Source organism: Scyliorhinus torazame, chromosome 8 (genome assembly GCF_047496885.1).
Source record: "Scyliorhinus torazame isolate Kashiwa2021f chromosome 8, sScyTor2.1, whole genome shotgun sequence".
Lineage (NCBI taxonomy): Eukaryota > Metazoa > Chordata > Chondrichthyes > Carcharhiniformes > Scyliorhinidae > Scyliorhinus > Scyliorhinus torazame.
In genome coordinates this window covers 25250399-25278242 of record NC_092714.1, presented here as the reverse complement: position 1 = coordinate 25278242, position 27844 = coordinate 25250399, and the positions used below count along the sequence as shown (strand labels likewise).

Here is a 27844-nt window from a genome sequence, read left to right as displayed (position 1 = left end):
CATAGTATTAATATGGCTAGTCCAGTTCAGTTTCTGATCAATGGTAACCCTCAGGATGTTGATTGTGGGGGATTCAGCGATGGTAATGCTATTGAATGTCATGGGGTGGTGATTAGATCTCTCTTGTAAGAGATGGCTATTGCCTGGCACTTGTGTGGTGTGAATGTTACTTGCCACTTGTCAGCCCAAGCCTGGATATTGTCCAGGTCTTGCTGCATTTGGACATAGACTGCTTCATTATCGGAGGATTCGCAAATGGTGCTGAACATTGTGCAGTCATCCGCCAACATCCCTACCTCTGACTTTATGATGGAAGGGAGGTAATTGATGAAGCAACTGAAGATGGTGGGCCTAGGACATTACCTTGAGGAACTCCTGTAGAGATGATTGATCTCCAACCACCACAACCATCTTCCTTTGTGCTGGGTATGACTCTAACCAGCGGAGAGTTTTGCCACCGATTCCCATTGACTCCAGTTTAGTTAGGACTTCTTGATGCCATACTCGGTCAAATGCTGCCTTGATGTCAAGGGCAATCACTCTCACCTCACCTCTAGCATCCAGCTATTTTGCTCATGATTGAACCATGGCTGTAATGAGGTCAGGAACTGAGTGATGCTGACACAACCCAAACTGGGTGTCCATGAGCAGGTTATTACCGAGTAAATGCCTTGATAGCGCTATTAATGACTCCTACCATCACTTTGCTGATGATGGAGAGTAGACTGATAGGGCAGTAATTGGCTGAGTTGGATTTGTCCTCTTTCTTGTGTGCAGGATACATCTAGCCAATTTTCCACATTGCCAGGTACATACCAGTGTTGTAACTGTACCTGAACAGCTTGGCTAGGGGTGTTGCAAGTTCTGGAACGCAAGTCTTCAATAATATTGTCAGGGCCCATCGCCTTTGCAGTGTCCAATGTCTTTAACTGTTTCTTGACGTCACGTGGAGTGAATCGTATTGGCTGAAGACGGACATCTGTGATGCTGAGGACATCCGGAGGAGACCGAGATGGATCATCCACTCATCACTTCTGGCTAAAGATTGTTGCGAATGCCTCAGCCTTGTCCTTTGCACACATATGCTGGGCTCCTCCATCGTTGAGGATGGGGATATTTGTGGAGCCTCCTCCTCCACTGAGTTCTTTAATTGTCCACCACCATTCACGGCTGGATGTGGCTGCACTGCAAAGCTTAAATCTGACGCATTGCTTGTGGAATCGCTTAGCTCTGTTTATTGATCCTCATGCTGTTTGGCATACAAGTAGTCCTGTGTTGTGGCTTCCTCAGGTTGACACCTCATTTTTTGATATGCCTGATGTCGCTCCTGGCATCCTCTCCTGCACTCTTCACTGAACCAGGTTGATTCCCTCGCTTGGTGGTAATGGTAGGGTGGGGGATATGCCAGGCCATGAGGATGCAGATTGTGGTTAAATACAATTCTGCTGCTGCTGATGGCCCACAGCGCCTCATGGATGCCCAGTCTTGAGTTGCTAGATCTGTTCCATTTAGCATGGTGGTAGTGCCAAACAACACGATGGAGGGTATCCTCAATGTGATGACGGGACTTTGTCTCCACAAGGACTGTGCGGTGGTCACTTCTACCAAAACTGTCATGGACAGATGCATCTGTAGCAGGCAGATTGGTGAGGATGAGGTCAAGTATGTTTTGCTCTCTTGTTGGCTCCCTCACCACCTGCTGCAGTCCCATTCAGCAGGTATGTACTTCAGGACATGGCCAGCTCCGTCTGTGGCGGCACTACCAAGCTTCTCTTGGGATGAACATCCAGAGCATATTCTGCACCCTTTCAACCCTCAGTGCTTCCTCCAAGTGGTGTTCAACATGGAGGAGTACTGATTCATCAGCTGATGGTGGCCGGTACGTGGTAATCAGTGGGAGATTTCCTTGCACATTGTTTAACCCGAAGACTTCATGAAGTCCAGAGCTGATGTTGAAGACTCCCACGATAACTCCCTCCCGACTGTACACCAGTGTGCCGCCACATCTGCTGGGTCTGTCTTGCTGGTGAGACAAGACATACCCAGGAATGGTGGTAGTGGTGTCCGAGACATTGTCAGTCAGATATGATTCTGTGAGTATGACTATGTCAATTCACAGATAAACCACCCTCTGCCATTGTACAATTCACCTAGCAACTGTCCAGGAAATTGGATGCGACAGAGTTCACATCAAAAGGATCAATGAAAACACGAAACCTAACTAAAACGGAGCAGAGAAATAGTAGCTTGTGGTTCTTCCAAGCAACTGGATATTCTGTTAAAAATCCAATTAGGTGTAACAGTCGATCTCTCCATGCTTTGCCGCTCCATATTGGTACCATCTCCAAAACAAGCTACACCATTCTTAGCCATGCATATTAAGCTGATCAAATTTGAAAGCGCAAAAACCTTTCTCTCAATTGCGGCATTTCTGTTAGGCAGAACTGGCTCTGAACAGCTCACGCCAGACGTAGATCGAAGCATTTGGGACCATTTTTCTTGGAGAAAAGAAGGCTGACTGAGAACGGAGGCACATGAGGCCTTCCGAAAATACCAGCATCCGGCAGTGTGTCAATTTCAAAACGCCACTCGCTCCCAGCGTGGCAATAGTAACAAAGGTGGGAGAGGGCAGGGCAGGAATCACAGCCCTCTACATTGAGGCCAATTTACCATGTTGGAAGCTTGTTAAGAACTCTTCAGGGTTGGAACTTGAAAATGTTAAAGGGGCATATGAGAAACATGTGCCTTCAGAACAGATTAGCTGAGGGGATGATATTAAAGAGTGTGGAGTCAGCCATGGCTGCTCCAGAGCATCATCCTGATCCCATAACAGGACCAGTGGGATAAGGTGGTGGAGCAATTCAGCTCTTGGTAAAGCATGCCCATAGCACTGCACAGGTGGCACGCAGGCTGGGCACTCAGCACCTGGGCACTGAACAGGATTGGCATCCCACTGCCACTGCAGGACAGAAGGCTGCAGCTGGCTTCAGGGACACAGTTCTCAAATTTTGGGCCCAGCGATGATGAGGGTCACCCCAAGGCGGAAGCCAGAGCAGCAGGAGGATGCCGGAGAGAAAAAAGGGGTAGGAAGGGCACGGAGGTTATGCCCTCACCATAGGATCTACTTCTGAAGAGGGTGCTATCTGGGGGTGACCATGGTTCAGTGGCGCAGGAGACTGAACCTTTCCAGGCAGATGTGATCCCCCCTCACTGAAGACCTCCCAGCACTGGCAGTGGTCTTGATCTTCTCGTTTCTGGCTCTGCTGTGAACCTATGTGACATCTCTATGTGGTAACACTCCAGTGCATCTCTGAGGTTACTTATGTCCTCTTTGCCAGAGCTGGACGCCACATTATTTAATGACAGAGACAGCCTCACAGGGACAGAGGGCAGTGGGCTTTCCCACTCGTGGTGGATTCCCCCAGTGGAACAACATTGATTTCAACTACACGGCCATCTAGGCAGCCAGCGACCAGCCAATGAGACCATCAACAGGAAGGGCTTCCACTCCCTGATCATCCAACTAGTGTGTGGCCACAACAAGAGCTTCGTGTGAGTATTCTCTTTCTGGCAGCTGCCATGATTCCTTCATCCTCCGCCAGTCCAGGCTGCTCCAGATCTTCACTTCAACCCCCAAAGCCTGTGATGGATCCTAGAAACAAGTGAAAACCTTGAGGAAACAGCAAAGGACCTCCTTCACGAAGGTCCAGACAGAAGCACAGAGGTGATATAACCCATGCCACCTTCTCATTAGGACAATCATTGGGTAGGCCATTGGACTTCTGAAGATGCAATTCTGATGCCTCAACCAGTCATGTTGTGCCCTCAATAAAATGTCCTCCTGCAAGGGTTTGGGTTTTTGTAGTGGTCTGCTGCCCTTTCCTTTATACAGCGAGGAGAGGATGATGAGGCTCTAGGAGGAAATAGTTCATCAGAGGAGGAGCAGGTGCAAGAGGGGGCAGAATGAGATGATACTGAACAGAGGGGTGTCCCTGCACCTTCTGGGAAGAGGACCTCCCTCTTCTCCTGCACAACCGCCATGTCGACGTGGATGAAGCAAGGGTCTGCCCTTCCTGGTTGCCAGGCCTCAGCATCTACTATAAGACCTCATTTCCTTCTAGTGCAGTGGAAGGCTTTGGCACAAACCACAGATCACTTCTTCAGGACAACCAGCAGCATCAACAATGGCTAAAAATAAAATTAAAATTAATTAACGGGATGTGGGCATCGTTGGTTAGGCCAGCATTTATTGCCCATCCCTAGTTGCCCTTCACAAGGTGGTGATGGGTTGCCTTCTTGAACCGCTGCAGTCCTTGAGGTGTAGGTACACTGACTATCCTGTTAGGGAGGGAGTGCCAGGATTTTGCCCCAGTGACAGTGAAGGAACGGCGATATGTTTCCAAGTTGGAGTGGTGAGTGATTTGGCGAGGAACCTCCAGGTGGTGGGGTTCCCAGATGTCTGCTGCTCTTGTCCTTCTAGATCAGGCTTTGTCAAACTGGGGGGCGCGACCCGCGGGTGGGTCGCGGGCGGGTGTCAGGAGGGCCGCGGAGCCGTCCGTCGCGCAAATTAACAGCGGCCTGCTGTTAATAACGCCAGTTGCAAGGGGCCTTCAAAATGGCCGCGAACGTGTAAAAAAATGCGGCCGCACTGCGCATGCGTGCCTGATCATGGGCGCGCATGCGCAGTGCAGCCGCTTGTTTTTTAAACGGCAGCAGATTTTTGTTTTACAAGTTCGGGGTGGTTTTATTCATTTATTTTATTCATTAAAATTTTTTTTTTTTTTTTTTTTAAAAACAATTTCGGGGGGGTTTTATTCGATAAAGGTTTACAGGAAAAAAAATGCCGAACTTTGGAGAGATGGAGACTCCATACTTTCCGACACTGGAAGGCTTCACCTTCATTCAACAGGTTCCATTGGAGGAGCATGTACCAGGTCCAAAAGGACCCAAAATCATTTCCTCCATTTTTGTCAGCAGCAAACAAGGTAAGAGAAAATGGTGGGTCGCGCAGGTCGGCCGGCGTGGGTCACGAAGGTCGGCCGGCGTGGGTCGTGAAGGTCGGCCGGGTTGGGTCCCGAAGGTTGGCCGGTTGGTAAAAATGGGTCCCAGGAAAAAAAGTTTGAAGAACACTGTTCTAGATGGTAGCGGTCATCAGTTTGGCAGGTATTGCCGAAGGAACCTTGGTGAGTTATTGCAGTGCATCTTGAAGGTGGTACACACAGCTGCCACTGTTCGATAGTGGTGGAGGGTTTGAATGTTTGTGGAAGGAGGAGCAATCAAGGGGGCTGCTTTGTCCTGGATGTGGAGATGCCGGCGTTGGACTGGGGTGAGCACAGTAAGAAGTCTTACAACACCAGGTTAAAGTCCAACAGGTTTGTTTCAAATCACTAGCTTTTGGAGCACTGCTCCTTCCTCAGGTGACTGAAGAGGTATGTCCCAGAGACATATATATATATATATATATATATAGACAATGTCAAAGATGTAAGACAATGCTTTGAATGCGAGCATTTGCAGGTAATTAAGTCTTTACAGAACCAGAGAGAGGGGTAATCCCAGGTTAAAGAGGTGTGAATTGTCTCATGACAGGTCAGATGGTAGGATTTCAGGAGTGTACTGGAATACTCTCCACTTGCCTGGATGGTGTTGGGCTTCTCGAGTGTTGTTAGAGCTGCACTCAACCAGGCAAGTGGAGAGTATTCCCATACACTCCTGACTTGTGTCTTGTAGGTGGTGGACAGGCTTTGGGGGGTCAGGAGGTGAGTTACTCGCCGTATGATTCCTAGCCTTTGACCTGCTCTGGTAGCCACAGTATTAATATGGCTAATCCAGTTCAGTTTCTGATCAATGGTAACGCTCAAGATGTTGATTGTGGGGGATTCAGCGATGGTAATGCCATTGAATGTCATGGGGTGGTGGTTACATCCTCTCGTCGGAGATGGTCATTGCCTGGCACTTGGGTGGCACAAATGTAACTTGCCACTTGTCAGCCAAGTCTGGATATTGTCCAGGTCTTCCTGCATTTAGACACGGACTGCTTCATTATCTGAAGAGTCGCGAATGGTGCTGAACATTGTGCTGTCATCGGCGAATATCCCCACTTCGGACCTTATGATGGAAAGGAGGTCATTGATGAAGCAACTGAAGATGGTTGGGCCTAGGACACCTGCCCCTGAGGAACTCGTGCAGTGATGTCCTGGAGCTGAGATGATTGACCTCCAACCACCACAACTATCTTCCTTTGTGCCGGATATGACTCCAACCAATGGAGTTATCCCCGATTCCCATTGACTCCAGTTTAGCTAGGGCTCCTTGATGCCATACACGGTCAAATGCTGCCTTGATGTCAAGGGCAGTCACTCTCACCTCACCTTTGGCATTCAGCTCTATTGTCCATGTTTGATAAAGGCTGTAATGAGGTCAGGAACTGAGTGACCCTGGCGGAACCCAAACTGATCATCAGTGAGCAAGTTATTGCCGAGTATGTGCCGCTTGATAGCACTGTTAAAGACTCCTTCCATCACTTTGCTGGAGATTAGACTGATCGGGCGATAATTGGCTTGTTTGGATTTATGCTGTTTCTTGTGGACAGGACACACCTGGGAAATTTTCCACATTGCCGGGGAGATGCCAGTGTTGTAGCTGTACTGGAACAGCTTGGCCAGGGGTGCAGCAAGTTCTGGAGCACAAGTCTTCAGTACTATTGCCAGAATATCATCAGGACCTTTGCAACCCTTTGCAGTATTCAGTGCCTTCAGCTGTTTCTTGATATCACGTGGAGTGAATCGTATTGGCTGAAGACTGACATCTGTGATGCTTGGGATCTCTGGAGACCAAATGGATCATCCACTCGGCACTTCTGGCAGAAGCTTGTTGCGAATGCCTCCGCTTGTCTTTTGCACATGTGTGGTGGTTCCCTCAGTGCAGCCCCAGTCCTGCAGTGCCAGTCTAGCTTAGGACCCGGCCAGCTCGGTCTGTGGTGTTGCTACCAAGCCACTCTTGGTAATCAGCAGGAGGTTTTCTTGCCCGTGTTGAACCTGCAGCCATGTGGCTTCATGTGGTCCAGAGTCGATGTTAAGGACCCCCCGACTGTATACCACTGTGCCACCAGCTCCGCTGGGTCTGTCCTGTCGGTGAGGTAGGAATGGTGATAGTGGTGTCTGGGACATTGTCTGTAAAGTATGATTCTGTGAGTATGACTATGTCAGGCTGTTGTTTAACTAGTTTGTGAGACAGCTCTCCCAGATTAGTAAGGAGTGCTTTGCAGGGTCGACAAGGCTGGGTTTGCCGTTGTCATTTCTGGTGCCTGGTTCGATGCGGGTGGTCCATCTGGTTTAATTCCTTTTTTTGTGTTTTTGAATACAACTGAGTGGCTGGCTGGGCAATTTCAGAGGGCGTTTAAGAGTCAACCACATTTCTGTGAGTCTGGAGTCACATGTAGGCCAGACCAGGTAAGGATGGCAGATTTCCTTTCCTAAAAGAGATTAGTGAACCAGATGGGTTTTTACGACAATGGTTTCACGGTCAACTTTTAATTCCAGATATTTTATTGAGTTTAATTCCACCACCTACCCTGGTGGGATTCTAACCTGGATCCCCAGATCATTATCTTGGGTCTCTGGATTGTTGTCCAGTGACAACACCACCGCCTCCCCATGCATTCCACACTTCACCTGACCCACAACCAATCCCCTTCCCACTGTTTTAAACTGATAGTGTCTGCAGGCACAAATCGTAATTTTTCTCCCAGTGGGGTATGAGAAACATGGAAAATAGGTGCAGGACTAGGCCATTTAACCCTTCGAACCTGCACCACCATTCAATAATTGTAAAAATAAATTCAGAGTACCAAATTCTTTTTTCTCTCCAATTAAGTGGCAATTTATCGTGGCCAATTTCCTATCCTGCACATCATTTTGGGTTGTGGGGGTGAGACCCACGCAGACACGGGGAGAATGTGCAAACTCCACATGGATAGTGACACAGGGCCAGGATCGAACACGGGTCCTCAGCACCGTGAGGCAGCAGTGCTAACCATTCTGCCACCTTGCTGCCCCTACCACCATTCAATATGATCATGGCTGATCATGCAAATTCAGTATCCCACTCCCGCTTTCTCTCCATACCCCTTGATCCCTTTAGCCGCAAGGGCCACGTCCAGCTCCCTCTTGAATATATCCAATTAACTGACCTCAACAACTTTCTGTGGTACAGAATTCCACAAGTTCGCTACTCTCTGAGAGAAGATGTTCTTCCTCATCTCAGTCCAGAATGGCTTACCCCTTATTCTTAGGCGAAGACCCCTAATTCTGGACGTCCCCATCATCGGGAACATTCTTCCTGCATCTCGCCTGTCCAGTCCCATCAGGATTTTATGTTTCTCTGAGATCCCCTCTCATTCTTCTAAACTCCAGTGAGTACAAGCCCAGTCAATCCAGTCTTTCTTCATATGTCAGTCCTGCCATCCTGGGAATTAGTCTGGTGAACCTTCGCTGGACACCCTCAATAGCAAGAAAGTCCTTCCTCAAACTAGGAGACCTAAACTGCACACAATACTCAAGGCGTGGCCTCACCAAGGCCCTGTATAACTGTAGCAAAACATCCCTACTCCTATACTCAAATCTTCTCGCAATGGAGGCCAGCATGCCATTGGTTTTCCTCACCGCCTGCTGTACCTGCATGCAAACCTTCAGCGACTGTTCCACCATGGGCAGCACAGTAGCATAGTGGTTAGCACTGTTGCTTCACAGCTCCGGGGACCAAGGTTCAATTCCTGGCTTGGGTCACTGTCTGTGCGGAGTTTGCACGTTCTCCCCGCGTTTGCGTGGGTTTCTTCCGGGTGCTCCGGTTTCCTCCCACTGTCCAAGGATGTGCAGGTTAGGTGGATTGGCTATGCTAAATTGCCCTTAATGTCCAAAAATGGTTCGGTGGGGTTACGGGGATAGGGTGGAGGTGCGGGGATAGGGTGGAGGTATGGGGTTAGATAGGGTGCTCTTTCCAAGGGCTTGTGCAGACTCGATGGTCCGAATGGCCTCCTCCTGCACTGTAAATTCTATGATGACACCCAGGCCCAGGTCTCGTTGCACTTCCCCTTTTCCTAAACTGCCACCATTCAGATAATAATCTGCCTTCCTGCTTTTGCCACCAAATTGGCTAACCTCACATTTACCCACATTATATTGCACTTTCTAAGTATTTGCCCACTCAGCCAGCCTGTTCAAGTCACCCTACAGCCTCTCTGCATCCTCCTCACACCATACATTGCCACCCAGCATAGTGTCGTCTGCAAATTTGGAGATATTGCCTTCATCCAAATCATTAATGTATATTGTGAACAGTTGGGGTCCAGCACTGAACCCCGTAATACCCCATTAGTCACTGTCTGCCTCTCTGAAAAGGACCCGTTTATTCCCACTCCCTGCTTCCTGTCTGCCAACCAGTTCTCTATCCATGTCAATACATTACCCCCAATACCATGAGTTTTAATTTTGCTCACTAATCTCTTGTGTGGGACCTTGTCAAAAAGTGTTTTGAAAGTCCAAATACACAACATCCACTGGTTCACCCTTGTCCACTCTACTGGCCACATCCTCAAAAAATTCCAGAAGATTTATCAAGAATGATTTTCCTTCAGTGACTTGGATAGATCCTGTCGCCACTTTCCAAATGCTCAGTTATTTCACCCTTTCCCCAAAAAAATATTTTCGAGTACCCAATTCATTTTTTCCAATTAAGGGTGATTTAGCATGACCAATCCACCTAAGCCTGCACATTTTTGGGTAGTGGGGGCGAAACCCACGCAATCACGGGGAGAATGTGCAAACTCCACAAAGAGTGACCCAGAGCCGGGATCGAACCTGGGACCTCAGCGTCGTGAGGCAGTAGTGCTACCCACTGCACCACCGTGCTGCCCTAGTTATTTCATCCTTAATAATTGGCTTCAGCAGGGGCGGCACAGTGGTCAGCACCGTAGCCTCACGGCGCCGAGGACCCGGGTTTCATCCCGGCCCCAGGTCACTGTCCATGTGGAGTTTGCACATTCTCCCGTGTCTGCGTGGGTCTCACCCCCACAATCCAAAGATGTGCAGGGTAGATGGATTGGCACGCTACATTGCCACTTAATTGGAAAAAAAGTGAATTGGGTACTTTAAAATTTAAAAAATAATAACCGACTCCAGCATTTCCCCACCACCAATGTCAAGCGAACTGGTATATGATTCTCCATTTTATCTCTCCCTCCTTTTTTTAATAAATGGGATTACATTAGCTACCCTCCAATCCATTGGAACTCTTCCAGAGTCTGTAGAATGCGGTAAAACGATTACCAATGCTTCCACTATTTCTAGGGCCACTTCCTTAACCTTTCTGGGATGCAGAGCATCAGGCACTGGGGACGTATCCGGTTTTAATCACATCAATTTCCCCAATACAATTTCCTAACTAATAAGGATTTCCTTCAGTTCCTCCTTCACGCTAGACGCTCTGTCCCTCAGTATATCTGGAAGTTTTTTTGTGTCCCCCTTAGTGAAGACAGATCCAAAGTATTTGTTCAACTGGTCTGCCATCTTTGTTGCCCATGATGAACTGTAAGGGACCTACATTTGTCTTCATCAGTCATTTTCTCTTCACATATCCAGAGAGGCTTTTGCCGTCAGTTTCTACTGCTGGCTCAAAAAACAAACCTGGCAACTGTTTATTGTCACCGTGGGTGAAAATTTAGTATGGGGTTTCAGGGCTAAGCGAGAGAGGAGCCTGGAGGGACATGCGCTGTGTTAGGTTTTTATATAGATTGATCATTACATCTCAACTTTTGTATTTGACACTTCTTGCCATAAAAAACAGTGGATTTAACCACTTTAGGTGCTGATTTTAACATCTTGGGCACTAAAACCCCCAAACTACCCCTTCTTCCGCATTGGCCAACTTTTACCAAAGTACATTTATTACTTTTTTTAAAAAAGAAAATTAATCCATACCACATTGCATTTAATTGGAGGGGATTCCATGACCGCTTTATTTTGCCTCTCCCATCAATTGTACCAAGAACCCATTTCTGTTTCCTGCGTCTTGAGGATCAATTACTATAGAAATATAGGAACTAAGGGGCAGCATGGTGATGCTACAGTGATTAGCACTGCTGCCTCACGGTGCCGAGGACCCGGGTTCGATCTCAGCACCGTGTCAATGTCCATGTGGAGTTGCACATTCTCCCCACGTCTGCGTGGGTCGGCAGCATGTGGCGCAAGTGGTTAGCACAGTTGCTTCACGGCGCTGAGGTCCCAGGTTCGATCCTGGCTCTGGGTCACTGTCCGTGTGGAGTTTGCACATTCTCCCCGTGTTTGCGTGGGTTTCGCCCCCACAACCCAAAGATGTGCAGGTTAGGTGGATTGGCCATGCTAAATTGCCCCTTAATTGGAAAATAATTAATTGGATACACTAAATTTTTTTTTTTAAATGGCTGCGTGGGTCTCACCCCCACAACCCAAAGATGTGCTGGATAGGTGGATTGTCCAGGCTAAAATTGCCCCTTAATTGGAAAAAAATGTATATATAGGAACTACAACTACTGTAAGTTGGACATCACTCCCTGTAGCCCTATATCCAAATTGTTGATGTACAAAGTGAAGAGCAGCAATTCCAGGACCCAGTGGAATTTTGTTATTCACTTTTAACTGTTTGTAGAAACTGCCCATAATTGCACTTTGTTTCCTAAGCACTTTTTAAAAATCCAATTTACCTGTCACCCTGCTCTTAAATCCAATTCTCTCAATACTTTGCAATAGAGGGCAGCGCGGTGGCGCAGTGGGTTAGCACTGCAGTCTCACGGCGCCAAGGTTCCAGGTTCGATCCTGGCTCTGGGTCACTGTCCGTGTGGAGTTTGCAAATTCTCCCCGTGTTTGCGTGGGTTTCGCCCCCACAACCCAAAGATGCGCAGGGTAGGCGGATTGAACACGTTAAATTGCCCCTTAATTGGAAAAAATGAATTGGGTACTCTAAAAAAAATTTTTTTTAAAAAAAATAAATACTTTGCAATAGTCTCCTGTGTGATACATTATCAAAAACTTTCAGCAAGTCCATTGCAATTCCCACATCTGCCAAGCTAGTCAGCACTTCAAAGTCGTCTGTTGAGTTTGTCAAGTACCTATCTTCCTGAAGGCTCCTTCCAATCATTTTCTCTTCATCAACATGTTTCATATAATATTAAATGGTAGGTATCAATAAAGGATCAGTTCAGCAGTGTGCCCCGCTTTTTCTCACTCTCAGTTGTTCCCAGTCTACAATCAATTGGGAGATTGTTTGCTAGAGCGGTTGGGGAGGGTTAAAACTAATATGCAGGGGGATGGGAGCCTATGTAAGAAATCAGAGAAAGAGGGAGCAAGGACAAAAACAAAAGGTAGAAAAGGGAATAAGAAAAGTGACAGGCGGAGAAACCAAAATTCAAACAGGGCAAAAGAGAAAAATATTGGGAGCAAGACAAACATTGTGAAAAAGACAAACTTAAAGGCTCTGTGCCTTAATGCACGGAGCATTTGCAATAAAGTGGATGAACTAATCGCGCAGATAGATATAAATGGGTAGATATAATTGGGATTACAGAGACATGGCTGCAGGGTGACCAGGGATGGGAAATGAATGTCCCAGGGTTCTCAGTATATAGGAAGGACAGGCATAAAAGAAAAGGTGGTGGCGTGGCACTGCTGGTTAAAGAGGAAATTAACACAATAGTGAGAAAGGATATTGGCTCTGACAATGTGGAGTCTGTACGGTAGAGTTGAGGAATACCAAGGGGCAAAAAACATTAGGTGTCATATATAGTCCCCCAAACTGCTGTGGTGATGTTAGGAATGGTATTAAACACTAAATTAGAGATGCATGCAATGAGGGAATATCAGTAATCAATGGGTGATTTTAATTTTCACATAGGTGGGCAAATCAAATTAGCTACAATGCTGTAGAGGAGGAATTCCTGGAGTGTATACAAGGGATGGTTTTCTTGACCAATATGTGGAGGAACCAACTAGAGAGCATGCCATCTTAAGACCGGGTACTGTGTAATGAGAAGGGAATCATTCTGGCTGTGCGAGACCTCTTGGGGAGGTGCGACCATAACATGATAGAATTTTTTATCAGATGGACAGTGAAGAAGTTATCGGAGACTAGGGTACTGTATCTTAATAAAGGAAACTCAAGATATGAGGCGTGAGTTGGCCTTGATGAGTTACTTAAAGGGATGACAGTGGATACGCATGGGAGAACTGCAGCAACTGTTCATTCCTGTCTGGCACAAAAGCAAAATGGGTAAGAGGGCCAATCCATGGCTTACAAAGGAAATTAGAAATAGTATCCGATCCAAGGAAGAAGCATACAGATTGGCCAAGAAAAATAATAGGTCTGAGGATTGGGGGCAGTTTATAATTCAGCAAAGAAGGACCAAGGGATTGATTAAGAAGGGGAAAATACAGTACAAAAGTAAGCACACAGGGAACATAAAGACTGACAATAAGAGTTTCTATAGATATGTGAAGAGAAAGAGATTGGTAAAGACCCCCTACAGACAGAACCAGGTGAATGCATAAGGGACAAAGAAATGGCTGAGCAATTGAATACATACTTTGGTTCGGTCTTCACAAAAGAGAACACAAATCAGATACCAGAAATGTTGGAGAATGAAAGGTTTACTGAGAGGGAAGAACTGAGGGAGATCAACATTAGTAGAGAAATGGTGCTGGGAAAATTGATGGGATTGAAGGCGGATAAATCCCCATGGCCTGATAATCTGTATCTGCATCCCAGAGTGCTTAAGGAAATGGCTTTGGAAATAGTGGATGCTTTGGTGGTCATCTTCCGGAATTCTATAGACTCTGGAACAGATCCTGCAGATTGGAGGGTAACTCATGTCACTCCAATGTTCAAAAACGGAGGTAGAGAGAAAACAGGGAATTATAGACCAGTAAGCCTAACATTAGTGGGTAAAATTCTTGAATCCATTATCAAGGACTTTACAGGGAACAATTAGAAAGCAGTGGTAGGATCAGTCCGAGTCGGCGTGGATTTCTGAAGGGGAAATCACGCTTTACAAATCTGTTGGATTTCTTTGAAGGTGTAACTAGTACAGTTGACAAGGGGGAGCCAGTCGATGTGGTATATTTCAATTTTCAGAAGACATTTGACAAGTCCCGCATAAGAGATTATTGTGCAAGATTAAAGCGCATGGGATTGGGGGAAGTGTATTGAAGTGGATAGAAAACTGATTGGCAGAGAGGAAACAAAGAGTAGGAATTAATGGGTCCTTTTCAAATTGGCAGGCAGTAACTAGTGGGGTGCCACAGGGATCGGTGCTGGGACCCCAGCTATTCACAATATATATTGATGATTTGGATGAGGGGACAAAATGTAACATCTCAAAGTTTGCAGATGATACCAAGTTATGTGGGAGGGTGAACTGTGACGAGGATGTAGAGATCCTACAGCATGATCTGGACAGGTTGTGCGAGTGGGCAAATCAATGGCAGATGCAATATAATTTGGATAAGTGTGAGGTTATTCACTTTGGAAGCAAAGACAGGAAGGCAGATTACTACCCGAGCGTTGTAAATTGGGAGAGGGACCTGGATATCCTTGTACACCAGTCGCTAAAGGTAAGCATGCAGGTGCAGCATGCGGAAGGCTAATGGTATGTTGGCCTTCATTGCAAGAGGTTTTGAAGCCGGGATGTGTTGCTGCAATTATACAAGTCCTTGATGAAGCCACACCTAGAATATTGTGTGCAGTTTTGGTCTCCTTTTCTGAGGAAACATGTTCTTGCTCTCCAGGGAGTGCAACGGATGTTTACCAGACTGATTCCAGGGATGGCGGGACTGTCATATGAGGAAAGATTGACTAGGTTAGGATTGTTCTCGCTGGAGTTCAGAAGAATGAGGGGGGATCTCACAGAGACGTATCAAATTCGAACAGGATGAGACAGGGTCGATGCAGGGAAGAGGTTCCTGATGGTGGGGCTGTCCAGAACCAGGGGTCACAGTCTGAGGATTCACGGTGAAACGCTTCGGACAGAGATGAGGAGACATTTCTTCACCCAAAGAGTGGTGAGCCTGTGGAATTCATTACCACAGAAAGTAGTTGATGCTAAAACATTGAATATATTCAGGAGGCGGCTAGATATTGCACTTGAGGTGAATGGGATCAAAGGCTATAGGGAGAAAGCAGGATTAGGCTATTGAGTTGGATGGTCAGCCATGATCGTGATGAATGCCGGAGCAGGCTCAAAGACCAAAAGGCCTCCTCCTGCTCCTACCTTCTATGTATCTAGGTAATATTCACAACTTGTTCACATAAATGGGCACTACAGAACTGCAGGCACCAATAGACATGCCCCAATACGAGTCAGTACTTTAATGAGAAAAGAGGAGAAATTTGGACGGCCAAAAATAGATCTACATAGTTCAACCATTGACCATATATCCATCTTGCATAATGAGAATGCAGACAATTGACTTAGGATAACATCCAGAGGCGGACATAGCAAAACAAAGTCAGCACTTTATTTCTGATTACAGCACCTAGAAATTTGGACTAATACTTTTCTTTACATACTTCACAATCAGTTTGTTTAGAAAATAAAGTGGCAATTTGAGCAAGCACCACAACACCACCTGTTCTCACAGAAGTCACACCCATACGGCCTCTCATCACAATGGCGGAATTTGATGTGTGTCCTTAATGAGGAGAAAGTAGTGCAGGTCATATCGCAGAGTGGGCACTTAAACTGGTTCACTGGCAAACAGAAGCACAAATTAATCTGTTAAAGAAACTAGTTTTGTTACTGGGTACAAAATATTATGAGACAAAATCTTATTCTGTCCCTCTTTTTAATTATTTTCCCTTCTTAGCTTCTCTCTTTCCCCCCCCCCCCCTCTTTCACCCCATTATGTGGAAGAGTCTAGCGTCAACTATGAGAAGAAGGATCTAGGATTCTGTCGACATGGGTTCAAACAGCAGAGTGCCAGAAGGAAACCCTCAATGCAGTTCTTCACTGCGAAAAGTTATTTTATAAAATGACCAACTCCAAACTAAGTTATAGATCCAAAGACGAAGGCATCTCATGGTCAGCACAGGTCGACACCTGCCTCTCTCAGTGCTAACGAATTGGAGAGAGAGCAATGGTGCCAATTCAGTATCTCTGACAGCATCCAGAAGGCACTTTCGACCGGGATTTGCTTTTGGAGTCTAATGGGAAAATATTAGCCACTTTCCATACATGATCTGGGATAGCATTTTTTTAAAATATAAATTTAAAGTACCCCATTCTATTTTTTTCCAACTAAGGGGCAATTTAACATGGCCTATCCACCTACCCTGCACATCCTTGGGTTGTAGGGGTGAGACCCACACAGACGCAGGGAGAATGTGCAATCTCCACATGGGCCGGGCTCGAACCCGGGTTCTCGGCGCCCTAAGGCAGCAGTGCTAACTGCTGCGTACCAGTGCCACCCCTTGATAGCATATTTTAGCAAAATGGGGGCAATATTCACTGACATCAAAACCCCAAACCTAAAATGAAACAGTCAGGTTGGCACTCCAGTGAAGTACTGAGGAAGTGCTGCACTGTCTGAGGTGCTGTCTTTATAATCAGGTGTTAAATTAAGGTTGCGACTGCCCTGCCAGGATACAAAATGCAACAGCATTGTTCAAAGAAGAGCTAGGGGTAAATTCCTGACCAGTATTTATCCCTCGCCTCATGTCATTAAAAATCTGCTCAGAATTGTATTGTCTGCGCAAAACAGCTTCTGCGTTTACTATATTCCAACTTGGCTGCGAAGCATTCCAAGGTCAGGAAAGGCACTATGTAACTGAAAGTCTTTCTCTTTGGTAGCTCCTTATTCCTCGAGGCAGAGGAAGGTTTCAGTCATTCTGGTCCATGTTGGAACCAACGACATTGGAAAGATAGGCAAGGGGTCTTGTTCAAACAGCATCAGTAGTTGGGCACTAAATTGAAGAACAGTATCTCGAGGATTATTTTCTCTGGAGTATTACCTGAGCTGCGTACAAATTGATATTGGTGTAAATTGAGATAGAGCATGGAACATACAGTACAGAAGGAGGCCATTCAGGCCATCGAGTCTGCACCGGCCCTTGGAAAGAGCACCCTATTTAACCCCATACCTCCACTCTATCCCCACACCTCCACCCATCCCCGTAACCCCACTGAACCTTTTTTGGACATTAAAGGCAATTTATCATGGCCAATCCACCTAACCTGCACATCTTTGGACTGTGGGAGGAAACCGGAGCACTCGGAGGAAACCCACGCAGACAAAGGGAGAACGCGCAGACTCCACACAGACAGTGACCCAGCGGGGAATCGAACCTGGGACCCTGGCACTGTGAAGCCACAGTGCCATCCACTTGTGCTACCGTGCTGCCCTAAGGTCTAAGCAGATTAGGGGGTGAACACATGGTTGAAACGGTGGCGTGTGAAAGTGAGGTTCCATTTCACAGAATACCGGTACTAGGGCAGTAAAGATATGGCCTATCTTACTCCATCCCATTCTCCCAGTTCCTTCACCTCCATCGCATCTGTTCCGGTGCCGGTGATGCCACTTTCCAAAGCGGTGTTGCTGACATGTCTTCATTCTTCCTCAATCGTGGTTTCCCATCCACTGTAATCGACAGGGCTCTCAACCGTGTCCAATCCATCTTCCACACCTCTGCCCTCACTCCTTTCCCTTCCTCCCAGAACCAGGATAAGGGTCCCCCCTTGCCTCACTTTTTACTCCACTAGCCTCTGCATTCAAAGCATCATCCTCCGCCAGTTCTGCCAACTCCAGCATGATACCAGCACCAAACACATCTTCCCCTCACTCCCCCTGTCAGCATTTCGCAGGGGCCATTCCCTCCAGAATACCTTGGTCTACTCCTCAATTACCCCCAACACCTCACCCTCTTCCCCCGACACCTTCCTATACAATCGCAGAAGGTGTAACACCTGCCCCTTTACCTCCCCCCTGCTTACTATCCAAGGACCTAAATACTCTTTTCAAGTGAGGCAGTGCTTCACGTGCACCTCCTTCAATCTAGTCTATTGCATTTGCTGCTCCCAATGTGGTCTACTCTATATTGGAGAGACTAAACGCACTGGGTGACCGCTTTGCAGAACATCTTCGGTCTGTCCGCAAGCAGGACCCAGACCTTCCTATCTTTTGCCATTTCAATTCACCGTCCTACTCTCACATCCACATGTCCGTCCTTGGCCTGCTGCAATGTTCCAGTGCAGCCCAGCGCAAACTGGAGGAACAGCACCTCATCTTCCGCTTAGGAACATTACAACCTTCCGGACTTAACATTGAGTTCAACAACATCAGACTGTGAACTCTCACTTCCACCTTCACTCCATTTTTATTTCTATCAATTTTCATTTCTTCCTTCAATCCTTTTTTCACTCAACATTGGCCTCCCGCTCCCCTCCCACCCCCGCCCCCAAACTAGGGCCATCTGTGCCCAGTTGTCCTTTGACACACTGCTCACCTTTGTTCTGCCATTCACACATTTTAATCTCTTCAATTGCCATTATCAGCACCCTTAGCCTTAATCACCCTTATTTGCATTCCCTTTGTCAATCTCCACCTATCGCTGGCACTCTATCCAGCCCCACCGCACCCCTGCATAACAGTAAAATCTAACCCTATTTCCAGTTCTTGCCAGTTTTGACAAAGAGTCATCCAGACGCAAAGCGTCAGCTCCCTTCTCTCTCCACAGATGCTGTCAGACCCGCTGTGATTGCCCAGTATTTTCTGTTCCTGTTTCAGGAAAGAAATGTACCTGAACAGGACTGGGATCAGGATTCTAGCAGAAAGAAAAGATAGGACAGCTACACGGACTTTAAACTAGCAAATGGAGCAGTGGGTGGGGTGTTATTGGTGGTGGTCGTGGAGGACAGAAGTGCTCAGGTGCTAAACGTATTCAGGAGCCCCACTCTGGGCATGGCAGTCTCGGTCACGTCTTCTGCAGAGGAGGATAGTGGGCAGAGAAGGTGCACAATTCATTGCTCTCTGTTTTCTCTGGGCCCTCATCTCAACCAGCTGGGCTTTAGGTATCTCTTCACCTCTTCCAACAACCCTCCAAAACTGTCAGCCTTTAGAGGTCACAGCCACCGGTGACTGTCTCTCAGTTGTCTGAGTCGATGTCCGGCATCTTGCCTGCAGGTGCTGTTTAGCCCACTGTGCTAAACCAGCATGATGCGTAAGGAACGGTAGGAGCTAAATTTAGAGGGTATGGCATGGTGGTCATTACGGAGACATGGCTGCAAGACAAGTCAGGGCTGGAAGCTGAAGAGACTGTATCAGATTATAAAGATTACAGGAAGAATTAGGAATCCGCTGCATTTGTGGTGATGGATGAAATCAAGTCAACGATATGAGATCATATAATGAAAGGTTAGCAGGCAGCCGGGAACTTACGGATAGAATAGGAAATAGGAAAAATTGACTTTAGTGGGGTTGTTTTTAGTCAGCAATGTCCTGGCAGATAATAATAATTGTTTACTGTCACAAGTAGGCTTCAATGAAGTTACTGTGAAAAGCCCCTAGTCGCCACATTCTGGAGGCTGTTTGGGGAGGCCGCTACAAGAATTGAACCCGCGCTGCTGGCCTTGTTCTGCATTACAAGTCAGCTGTTTAGCCCACTGTGCTAAACCAGCCCCTAATAATAACCTTTTATTGTCACAAGTATGAAGTTACAGTGAAAGGCCCTTAGCCGCCACATTCCGGCGCCTGTTCGGATAAGCTGGTACGGGAATTGAACCCGCGCTGCTGACCTTGTTCTGCACCACAAATCAGCAGTCTAGCCCACTGAGCTAAACCATCTCTGAGATTAAACAGTCATGAGGTCTGCAGCTTTAATGGAGGATTTAACTTCCATACAGATTGGGTGATAAACTGACAAGCTCATGTCAGAAAGGTAGTAAATTTCCAGAGCGTGTTCCGGATGGTTTGCTACAACAATATGTCTTAGAACAACGAAGAAGCAAGCCATATTAGATTTAATAATGAGGCACGAGCAAGATTTAGTTAACAGTTTAGCGTCACTTGAACATCTATTTATACTGATCATTGCTAATAAGGTTCAATGTTGTGTTTGAAAAGGAGAATACTGAAATGGCGACAAAGATTAGAGGTTTGGGAAAGGCCGACTTCAATGGGGTGAAACAGAAACTGTTGCACAGTTTAGGAGTAAAGTGACAGAAGATCAGTAGGAAATGTTCAAAATATAATCTAATGTGATACAGAACCAGTTTATACCCCTGCGCGGTAAGAGCTCCACCTGCCAAAAATAAAAACCCATGAATAACTCGAGAGGTAATAGCCGGCGCAAAATTAAAAACAACGGGTGACTGTCTGTGTGGAGTTTGCACTTCCTCGCCGTGCCTGCGTCGGTTTCCTCCCACAGTCCAAAGATGTGCAGGTTAGGTGGATTGGCCGTGCTAAATTGCCCTTAGTGTCCAAAAAAGGTTCGGTGGGGTTACGGGGATAGGGTGGAGGTGCGGGGATAGGGTGGAGGTATGGGGTTAGATGGGGTGCTCTTTCCAAGGGCTGGTGCATACTCGATGGGCCGAATGGCCTCCTTCTGCAGTGTAAATTCTATGATGACACCCAGGCCCAGGTCTCGTTGCACTTCCCCTTTTCAAAGAACTTCAAACCATGACAAAACAGACAGTAAGAGCTACAGCAGGCCATACAGAAAGAAACAAGGGTTGTCAAAATCAACACAAAAGATGTTTACAATTATATTTGAAGGAAAGAATTGCATTTCTATAGCACCTTTCACAATCATACGCTATCTCTAAGCGCTTTAGAGTCAATGAAGAATCCCAGAAGTGTGGTCACTTTTAAAATGTGGGAATCATGTCAGCCAATTTGTGCACAGAAAGACAGCATGAGATAATGACCAGGCCATCTGTTTTAGTGATGTGATGAGGGATAAATATTGGCCAGGGGTGAACTCCCTCGTTCTTCTTTGAAATACTGCCATGGCAGAAAGGTAGCAAAATCTCTTCCATGGGCTCAGAATGATTTTCTGGAACAAAATATCTTAAAACAAAGGAGCAAGCCATAGTTGATTTAATAATGAGTAGTGATTTAGTTAACAGCTCCCACCTGAGGGAGTAGACATTTCACATCTCATCAGAAAGATGGCACATCTGACAGTGCAGGACTTCCTCAGTTCTACACTAGTGTCAGTCTGCATCTTTGTGCTTACGTTATGGAATGCATTGAATCCCTATAGTGCAGAAGTAGGCCATTCAGCCCATCGAATCTGCAATGACCCACCGAGAGAGCACCCTACTAAGGCGCACTGCCCCACCCTATCCCCGTGCATTGATCATGGCCAATCCACCTAACCTACACATCTTTGGACTGTGGGAGGAAACTGGAGCACCCGGAGGAAGCCCACGCAGACATGGGGACAACATGCAAACTCCACACAGGCATCCAAAGCCAGAATCGAACCCGGTCCCTGGTGCAGTGAGGCAGCAGTGCTAACCACTGTGCCATCATACCGCCCTATAAGCCACAACTTTCTGACAAAGAAACAAGTTTACCTAAATACAGGGACTTGCCACAAATAATGGAAGCAAAAAATAGCAACAAAGAAAATAATGGCACTGAAGAGTGAGAAACTCCAAGACCAGATGGGTTCCTTCACAAGATTTTAAAGAAAGTAATCTTCTAAAGTTCTCCCAATTCAGGAACTATTCCCTTATCTTGGAAAACTGTTCATGTCACTGTACTATTTAAGAAAGGCGAGAGAGGGAAAACCAGGGAATTATAGAGCGGTTAGCCAAACATTTGTTGTCAGGAAATTGCTAGAGTCTATAATTAAGGATAGGGTGACTGAACAATGTGAACATTTTCATTTGATCAGAGAGAATTGGCATGGATTGAATTTTCTGCAAAGGTGACTGAAGTAATATAGCCCATTAACTCTCGGCACAAATGTTGCCAGACCTACTGAGTATTTCCAGCATTTTCAGTTTTTGGTTAATAACTAAAGTAGTGGACAAAGTCTGTGCATGTTATTTATATGAACTTTCAACAGGGGTTTGTGATAAAGATCCTCACAAGTGGAAGCTCAAGGAATAATAATAATCTTTAGTGTCACAGGTAGGCTTACATTTACAATGAAGTTACTGTGAAAATCCCCTAGTTGTCACATTCCGGCGCCTGTTCGGGGACACAGAGGGAGAATTCAGAATGTCCAATGCACCTAACAAGCACGTCTTTCGGGACTTGTGGGAGGAAACCGGAGCACCCGGAGGAAACCCACGCACACACGGGGAGGATGTGCAGACTCCGCATAGACAGTGACCCAAGCCGGGAATCGAACCTGGGACCCTGGCACTGTGAAGTAACATTGTTGTGAGACTCCTTACTGTGCCCACTCCAGTCCAGCGGCGGCATCTCCACATCGTATTTATTAACAATTTATTTATTTATTTAAAAAAAAAATTTTTTTTTTTTTTTTGAGTACCCAATTCATTTTCTTTTCCAATTAAGGGACAATTTAGCGTGGCCAATCCACCTAACCTGCCCATCTTTGGGTTGTGGGGGCGAAACCCACACAGGGAAAATGTGCAAACTCCACACGGACAGTGACCCAGAGCCGGGATCAAACCTGGGACCTCGGGGCCGTGAGGCAGCAGGGCTAACCCACTGCGCCACCATGCTGCCCATTTATTAATGATTTAGATGACGAGATAGAGAGCCCCATATTTAAATTTGCCGATGACAACAAAGGCAGGCGGCACTGCGAGCAGCATAAAATTACGGAGCTATTAATAGTGGCTGGAACAGTGGAAAATGGATTTCAATAGAAGCAAGTGTGGAGACTTCAAAGGATGTATAAAATTACTTTCTAAATGGCAAAGAGCTAGAAGCAACAGAGCACATGAATGAACAATCAGATTATCCGTTACTTTTGCGTTGGCTGATGGAAGAATGTTGGCCATCAGATTGGAAGAATCGCCCTGCTCTTCTTCAAATTGTCCCATGGGATCCTTTACATCCAGCCAAGCAGGTACAGGGGGCCTTAGTTTCATGCCTCATCCGCAAGGCAGTACGTCAACTCCCTCAGCATGGCATCGAAGTACCAGTCGAGGTTATGTCGCAATTTCTCTGCTTTCCGAGCTTTTATTTCTAAACCGCAGGGCTTGGCAGAGAATTGTACTACATGGGGCGATAATAGATACTTTCTTTAGATTGTTTGCAACGTACACAGGCTTGTTTACCTTTGAGCATCACTACCATAGTTGGGCGGTGGTGGGAAGGACTCTGTGATTAAAAGCATGACCTGTGACCTTCAGAGCACTGAAGAACAGAAAGCAAAACACACAATAACATCATTTCACCTCCGAAACCATCATCAAACACACTGATGCACCCTACCGTGATTTCGTACATGGTCTCTTAGTAGCCTCTCATTGGCGAACTGCTTATCACAATGCTGACAGGGAAAGGTCTTCTCTAAAATTAAACAGACGTTAATTATAGTTAAATATATCTGCAAACCATTGTGGAGTTCAGGGGTCATTAATATTTATCTTTTTAATTTTCAGTATTATTGCTGAGTAACTGTTCTAGCCCTCATGTCAACAAACTGCATTTTTGTTTCACTCCCTACTCTCTCAGAAGCCAGCAATCTTGTGGCACTCCGTAACTACGAGCTAGGAACAGGTGTAGGCTACCCGGCCCCTCGAGCCTGCTCCGGTTGCTCTGGTTTCCTCCCACAAAGGTGTGCAGGTCAGGTGGATTGGCCATGATGAATGCACGGAGTTACATGGATAGGGTGGGGAGTGGGCCCAGGTCGAGTGCTCTTTCGGAGGACCGGTGCAGACTCAAAGGGCTAAAGGGCCCCGTCCGCACTATCGGGATTTTATGGATTCTGCCACAAGAGGAAACATCCTCTCCACATCCACTCTGTCAACACCCCGCCGGATCTGAAAGGGTTTGATCAAGGTCCCTTTACAGTACACTAAAATAATTATATAAAAGGGAATGGAGTGGGGGGAAAAAGCAAAACAAATACAATAAATGATTTGCTAATCAGTTCAATGAAAAAAATGGTTTATAAGCCTGGATGCTGGCAAAGAAAGATTAACTTCGCTCCATTCATAGGGTGGTTTCAATGAACAATGCTCCACTCACTATGATAGTGTGATAAAGATTCCTGTTGAAGGCAACAGGCAGCTGGCAACTGAGGTAGATTCAGCACACCAGGAGCAAGAGGCAGCGCAAAGATCAGTTGCGCATATTTGTTAAAAAGCCACGAGTTTCCTCCGTGTTCCAGCTTTGTAGTCTAGTGATACAAAAGCATGTCATTGGCCTGAACTGGCTGAGCCTGCAGTGGTAGTTTGGGTTGGAAGGGTGTCAGCCAGGTGTCACCTTTTATTTGGTGGGTCCACCTGGATAATAAACATGAAACAAAGACATGGCCCACTGGTGCCTGAATAGCTTCTAGCACTCACTGCCCTTGCCTGCAAAATGAAGGCCATAGACAGTGTCACTGATATCCACAGAGCTACATGTCAACATTCAATGTAATGGTTACATTCAGGTAGTTTTGGCTGAAATAATTATCAGCAGTTCAGATATTGAAAATTATTTTTTTTTTTAAAAAGGTGTTCTTGGGATATGCACATCACATCACTGGTAAGGCCAGCATTCATTGTCCAACCCTAGTTGCTCTAGAGAAGGTGATGGTGAGTGGCCTTCTTGAACCGCTGCAGTTCACCTGATGTAGGGACACCCTCAGTTAGGGAGGGAGTTTCAGGATTTTGACAGTGAAGGAATGGCGATATAATTCTTAGTCAGGATGGTGTGTGGCTTGGAAGGGGTGGTGGTGTTCCCACCCTCTGCCCTTGTTCTTCCAGGCAGTAGAGGCGATGAATTTGTACGGTATTGTCAAAGGAGCCTTGGCAATGCATCTTATCAATGGTACACACTGCTGTCATTGTGCGTCGGTGGTGGAGAGAATGTTTATGGCGCTCGATGGAGTATCTATCAATCAAACGGGCTGCTTCGCCTTAAATGGTGTCAAGCTTCTTGAGTGTTGTTTGAGCTGCACTCATTTGGGCAAGCCAATCATTACTGATTTGTGCCTTGTAAATGGTGGACAGACGGCTCTAGGGAGTCAGGAGGGGAGTTACTTCCCACAGGATTCCCCGCTTCTGAACTGCTCTTGCAACCACAGTATCTATTCGGTTACTCCAGTTCAGACTCCAGTCAATGATGACACTCGGGGTGTGATAGTGAGGGATTCAGCAATGGTTATGCCATTGAATGTCAAGGGGGATGGTTAGATTCTCTCTGGTTGGAGATGGTCATTGCTCGGTACACACAGGGGAAACAAACCCCAATAAGGACAGCAACATGTGCGGAGGTCTTGTGACGGAGTGGATATTGTCCCTGCCTGAGGCAGAAGCTTCGGGTTTGTGTCCCACCCCAGGACTTGATGGCCAAGGAATGTGCATTCATAAGTGTCAAACAGGTTGACTACCAACCAGAAAAATCCTTCTAAACAAGCCAATGGCAGGCGGTTAAGAGTGGGAATGTCTCCTGGTCAGCCATGCTTGATGCGGAGTGGCACCCCTCAAGCTTTCAGCCTCTGAGGACAGGCTAGCGACCTGTTCCAAGAAAAAAACCTCACTACGGGAACAGATGAAAGCCTGCCTTGTGCACCACTCAGTGCGGGAAATAAAACAACAAAAAACAACAGCAAGCGGCATTAAATTAATAAAGTAGGTAAGAGTTTGCATGGCCCACTGAAGAGAGACAGTCAGGAAAGTGAAGTTCAGTATAATCAATGTTTAGAAATCAAGGGCGGGATTCTCCGACCCCCCCCCCCCCCCCCCCCCGGCCGGGTTGGAGAATCGCGCGGGGGGGGGCCTCGTGATTCCCCCCCCCCTGCCGGCCACCAAATTCTCCAGCACCGAAAATTCGGCGAGGGCAGGAATCGCGCCGCACCAGTCGGCGCCCCCCACCCCTCCCCCGGCGATTCTCCGAAGTCCCGTTGCTGTCATGCCAGTCCTGCTGGCGTGAATCAAACCACCTACCTTACCGGCGGGACTGGCGGCGCGGGCGGGCTCCAGGGTCCTGGGGGGGGGGGGGTGCTGGGCGATTTGGCCCCGGGGGGTGCCCCCACGGTGGCCTGGCCCGCGATCGGGGCTCACCGATCCGCGGGCGGGCCTGTGCCGTGGGGGCACTCTTTTCCTTCCGCCTCGGCCATAGCCTCCGCGATGGCCGATGCGGAAGTGACCCCCCCCCCCCCACGCGCATGCGCGGGGATGACGTCAGCAGCCGCGCATGCGGAGTCCCTTCGGCCCCGGCTGGCGGGTGCCAGAGGCCTTTCCTGCCGGCCGGCGGCGCGCCAACCACTCCGGCGCGGGCCTAGCCCCTCAAGGTGAGGGCATGGCCCCTAAAGGTGCGGATTCTCCGCACCTTTTGGGGCAGCCCGACTCCGGAGTGGTTCACGCCACTCCATCCCGCCGGGACCCCCCGCCCCGCCGGGTAGGGAAGAATCCCGGCCTAAAAGTGAGATTAATGGGAAAAATGTATTTTGTGCAGAACCAGAAGAGGTTGGGAGCAGGAGGAATATGCTCAAAAAGTTTAGATATACTTTGCGTAACAGCAGTTTCCTATGGAACAGACTGCCATCTAGTGCTGTGTGTGTGCTCAAAAGTACTAAACAGAAATGTACTCCTGATACAACAGGGGTTGATGTGCAGGAGTCTGGAAAGCCAGGTCGCTGGGCTCCAAAGGCATTATGACTACAGACGGCAAGAATATTGTGCCGCTTTCTAAGCTCTCAATCTCAGAAATATGGCAACATATTTGAATTAATAATCTTTATTGTCACATGTAGACTTACATTAACATTGCAATGAAGTTACTGTGAAAAGCCCTTAGTCGCCACATTCCAGCACCTGTTCGGTACACAGAGGGAGAATTCAAAATGTCCAAATTACCTAACAGCACGTCTTTTGGGACTTGTGGGAGGAAACCGGAGCCCCGGAGGAAATCCTCGCAGACACGGGGAGAACGTGCAGACTCCGCACAGACAGTGACCCAAGCCGGGAATTGAACCTGGGATCCTGATGCTGTGAAGCAACAGTGCTAACCACTGTGCTACTGTGCTGCCCATATTTAGTGGACGGGGAGAGGAAAATTCCACTCGTAGGAGAAACTAGGACCCGAGGGCACAGCCTCAGACTTAAGGGACAATCCTTTAAAACAGAGATGAGGAGGAATTTCTTCAGCCAGGGGATGGTGAATCGGCAGAACTCATTGCCACAGAAGGCTGTGGAGGCCAAGTCACTGAGTGTATTTAAGACAGAGATAGATAGGTTCTTGATTAATAAGTGGGTGGGGTTATGGGGAGAATGGGGATGAGAAACGTATCAGCCATGATTGAATGGCGAAGCAGACTCGATGGCCCGAATGGCCTAATTCTGCTCCTGTATCATATGGTCTTAACAAGGAGAAGGTGAGCCCACAGGCTGATAGAGTGGGGTGAAGTAGGCTCATGTGAGCATAGACTAGTTAGGCTGAGCGAGTGCCCCATTTCTGTGCTGCAAATTCTGCCAGTGATATAGCCATGACTAATGGGTAGCACTCTCACTGCCAGCAAAATGTGGGTTTAACCCACACTCCAGAGACTGGAGCACAAAACCCGAGACAGCCACTCTGGCGTTGAGGGAGTGACACTCTGTTGGAGGGACTGAGACATTAATTCAAGGCCTGTTTCCTTCTCAGGTGCACATAAATGATCACAACGCACTATTTTGAAGGAA

At 47.1% G+C, this 27844-nt stretch overlaps 1 protein-coding gene across 6 annotated transcripts in view; it reads right to left on the bottom strand.

Annotated features, from left to right (window-relative positions):
- The window catches only part of LOC140427685 (histone H4 transcription factor-like), a 72360-nt gene that overhangs the window by 14707 nt on the left and 29809 nt on the right, over positions 1-27844 (bottom strand). For 3 of the 6 annotated variants that reach the window (XM_072513180.1, XM_072513182.1, XM_072513181.1), the window contains exons 6-7: positions 23442-23519; positions 15654-15774 (exon numbers count right to left, since the gene is read on the bottom strand). The exons of 1 other annotated variant lie outside the window; for it this stretch is intronic. In XM_072513180.1, the coding sequence (XP_072369281.1) occupies positions 15654-15774; positions 23442-23519 (199 nt within the window). The remainder of the gene's footprint in view (positions 1-15653; positions 15775-23441; positions 23520-27844) is intronic. 2 more of the 6 variants (XM_072513184.1, XM_072513183.1) reach the window with 2 other exon arrangements.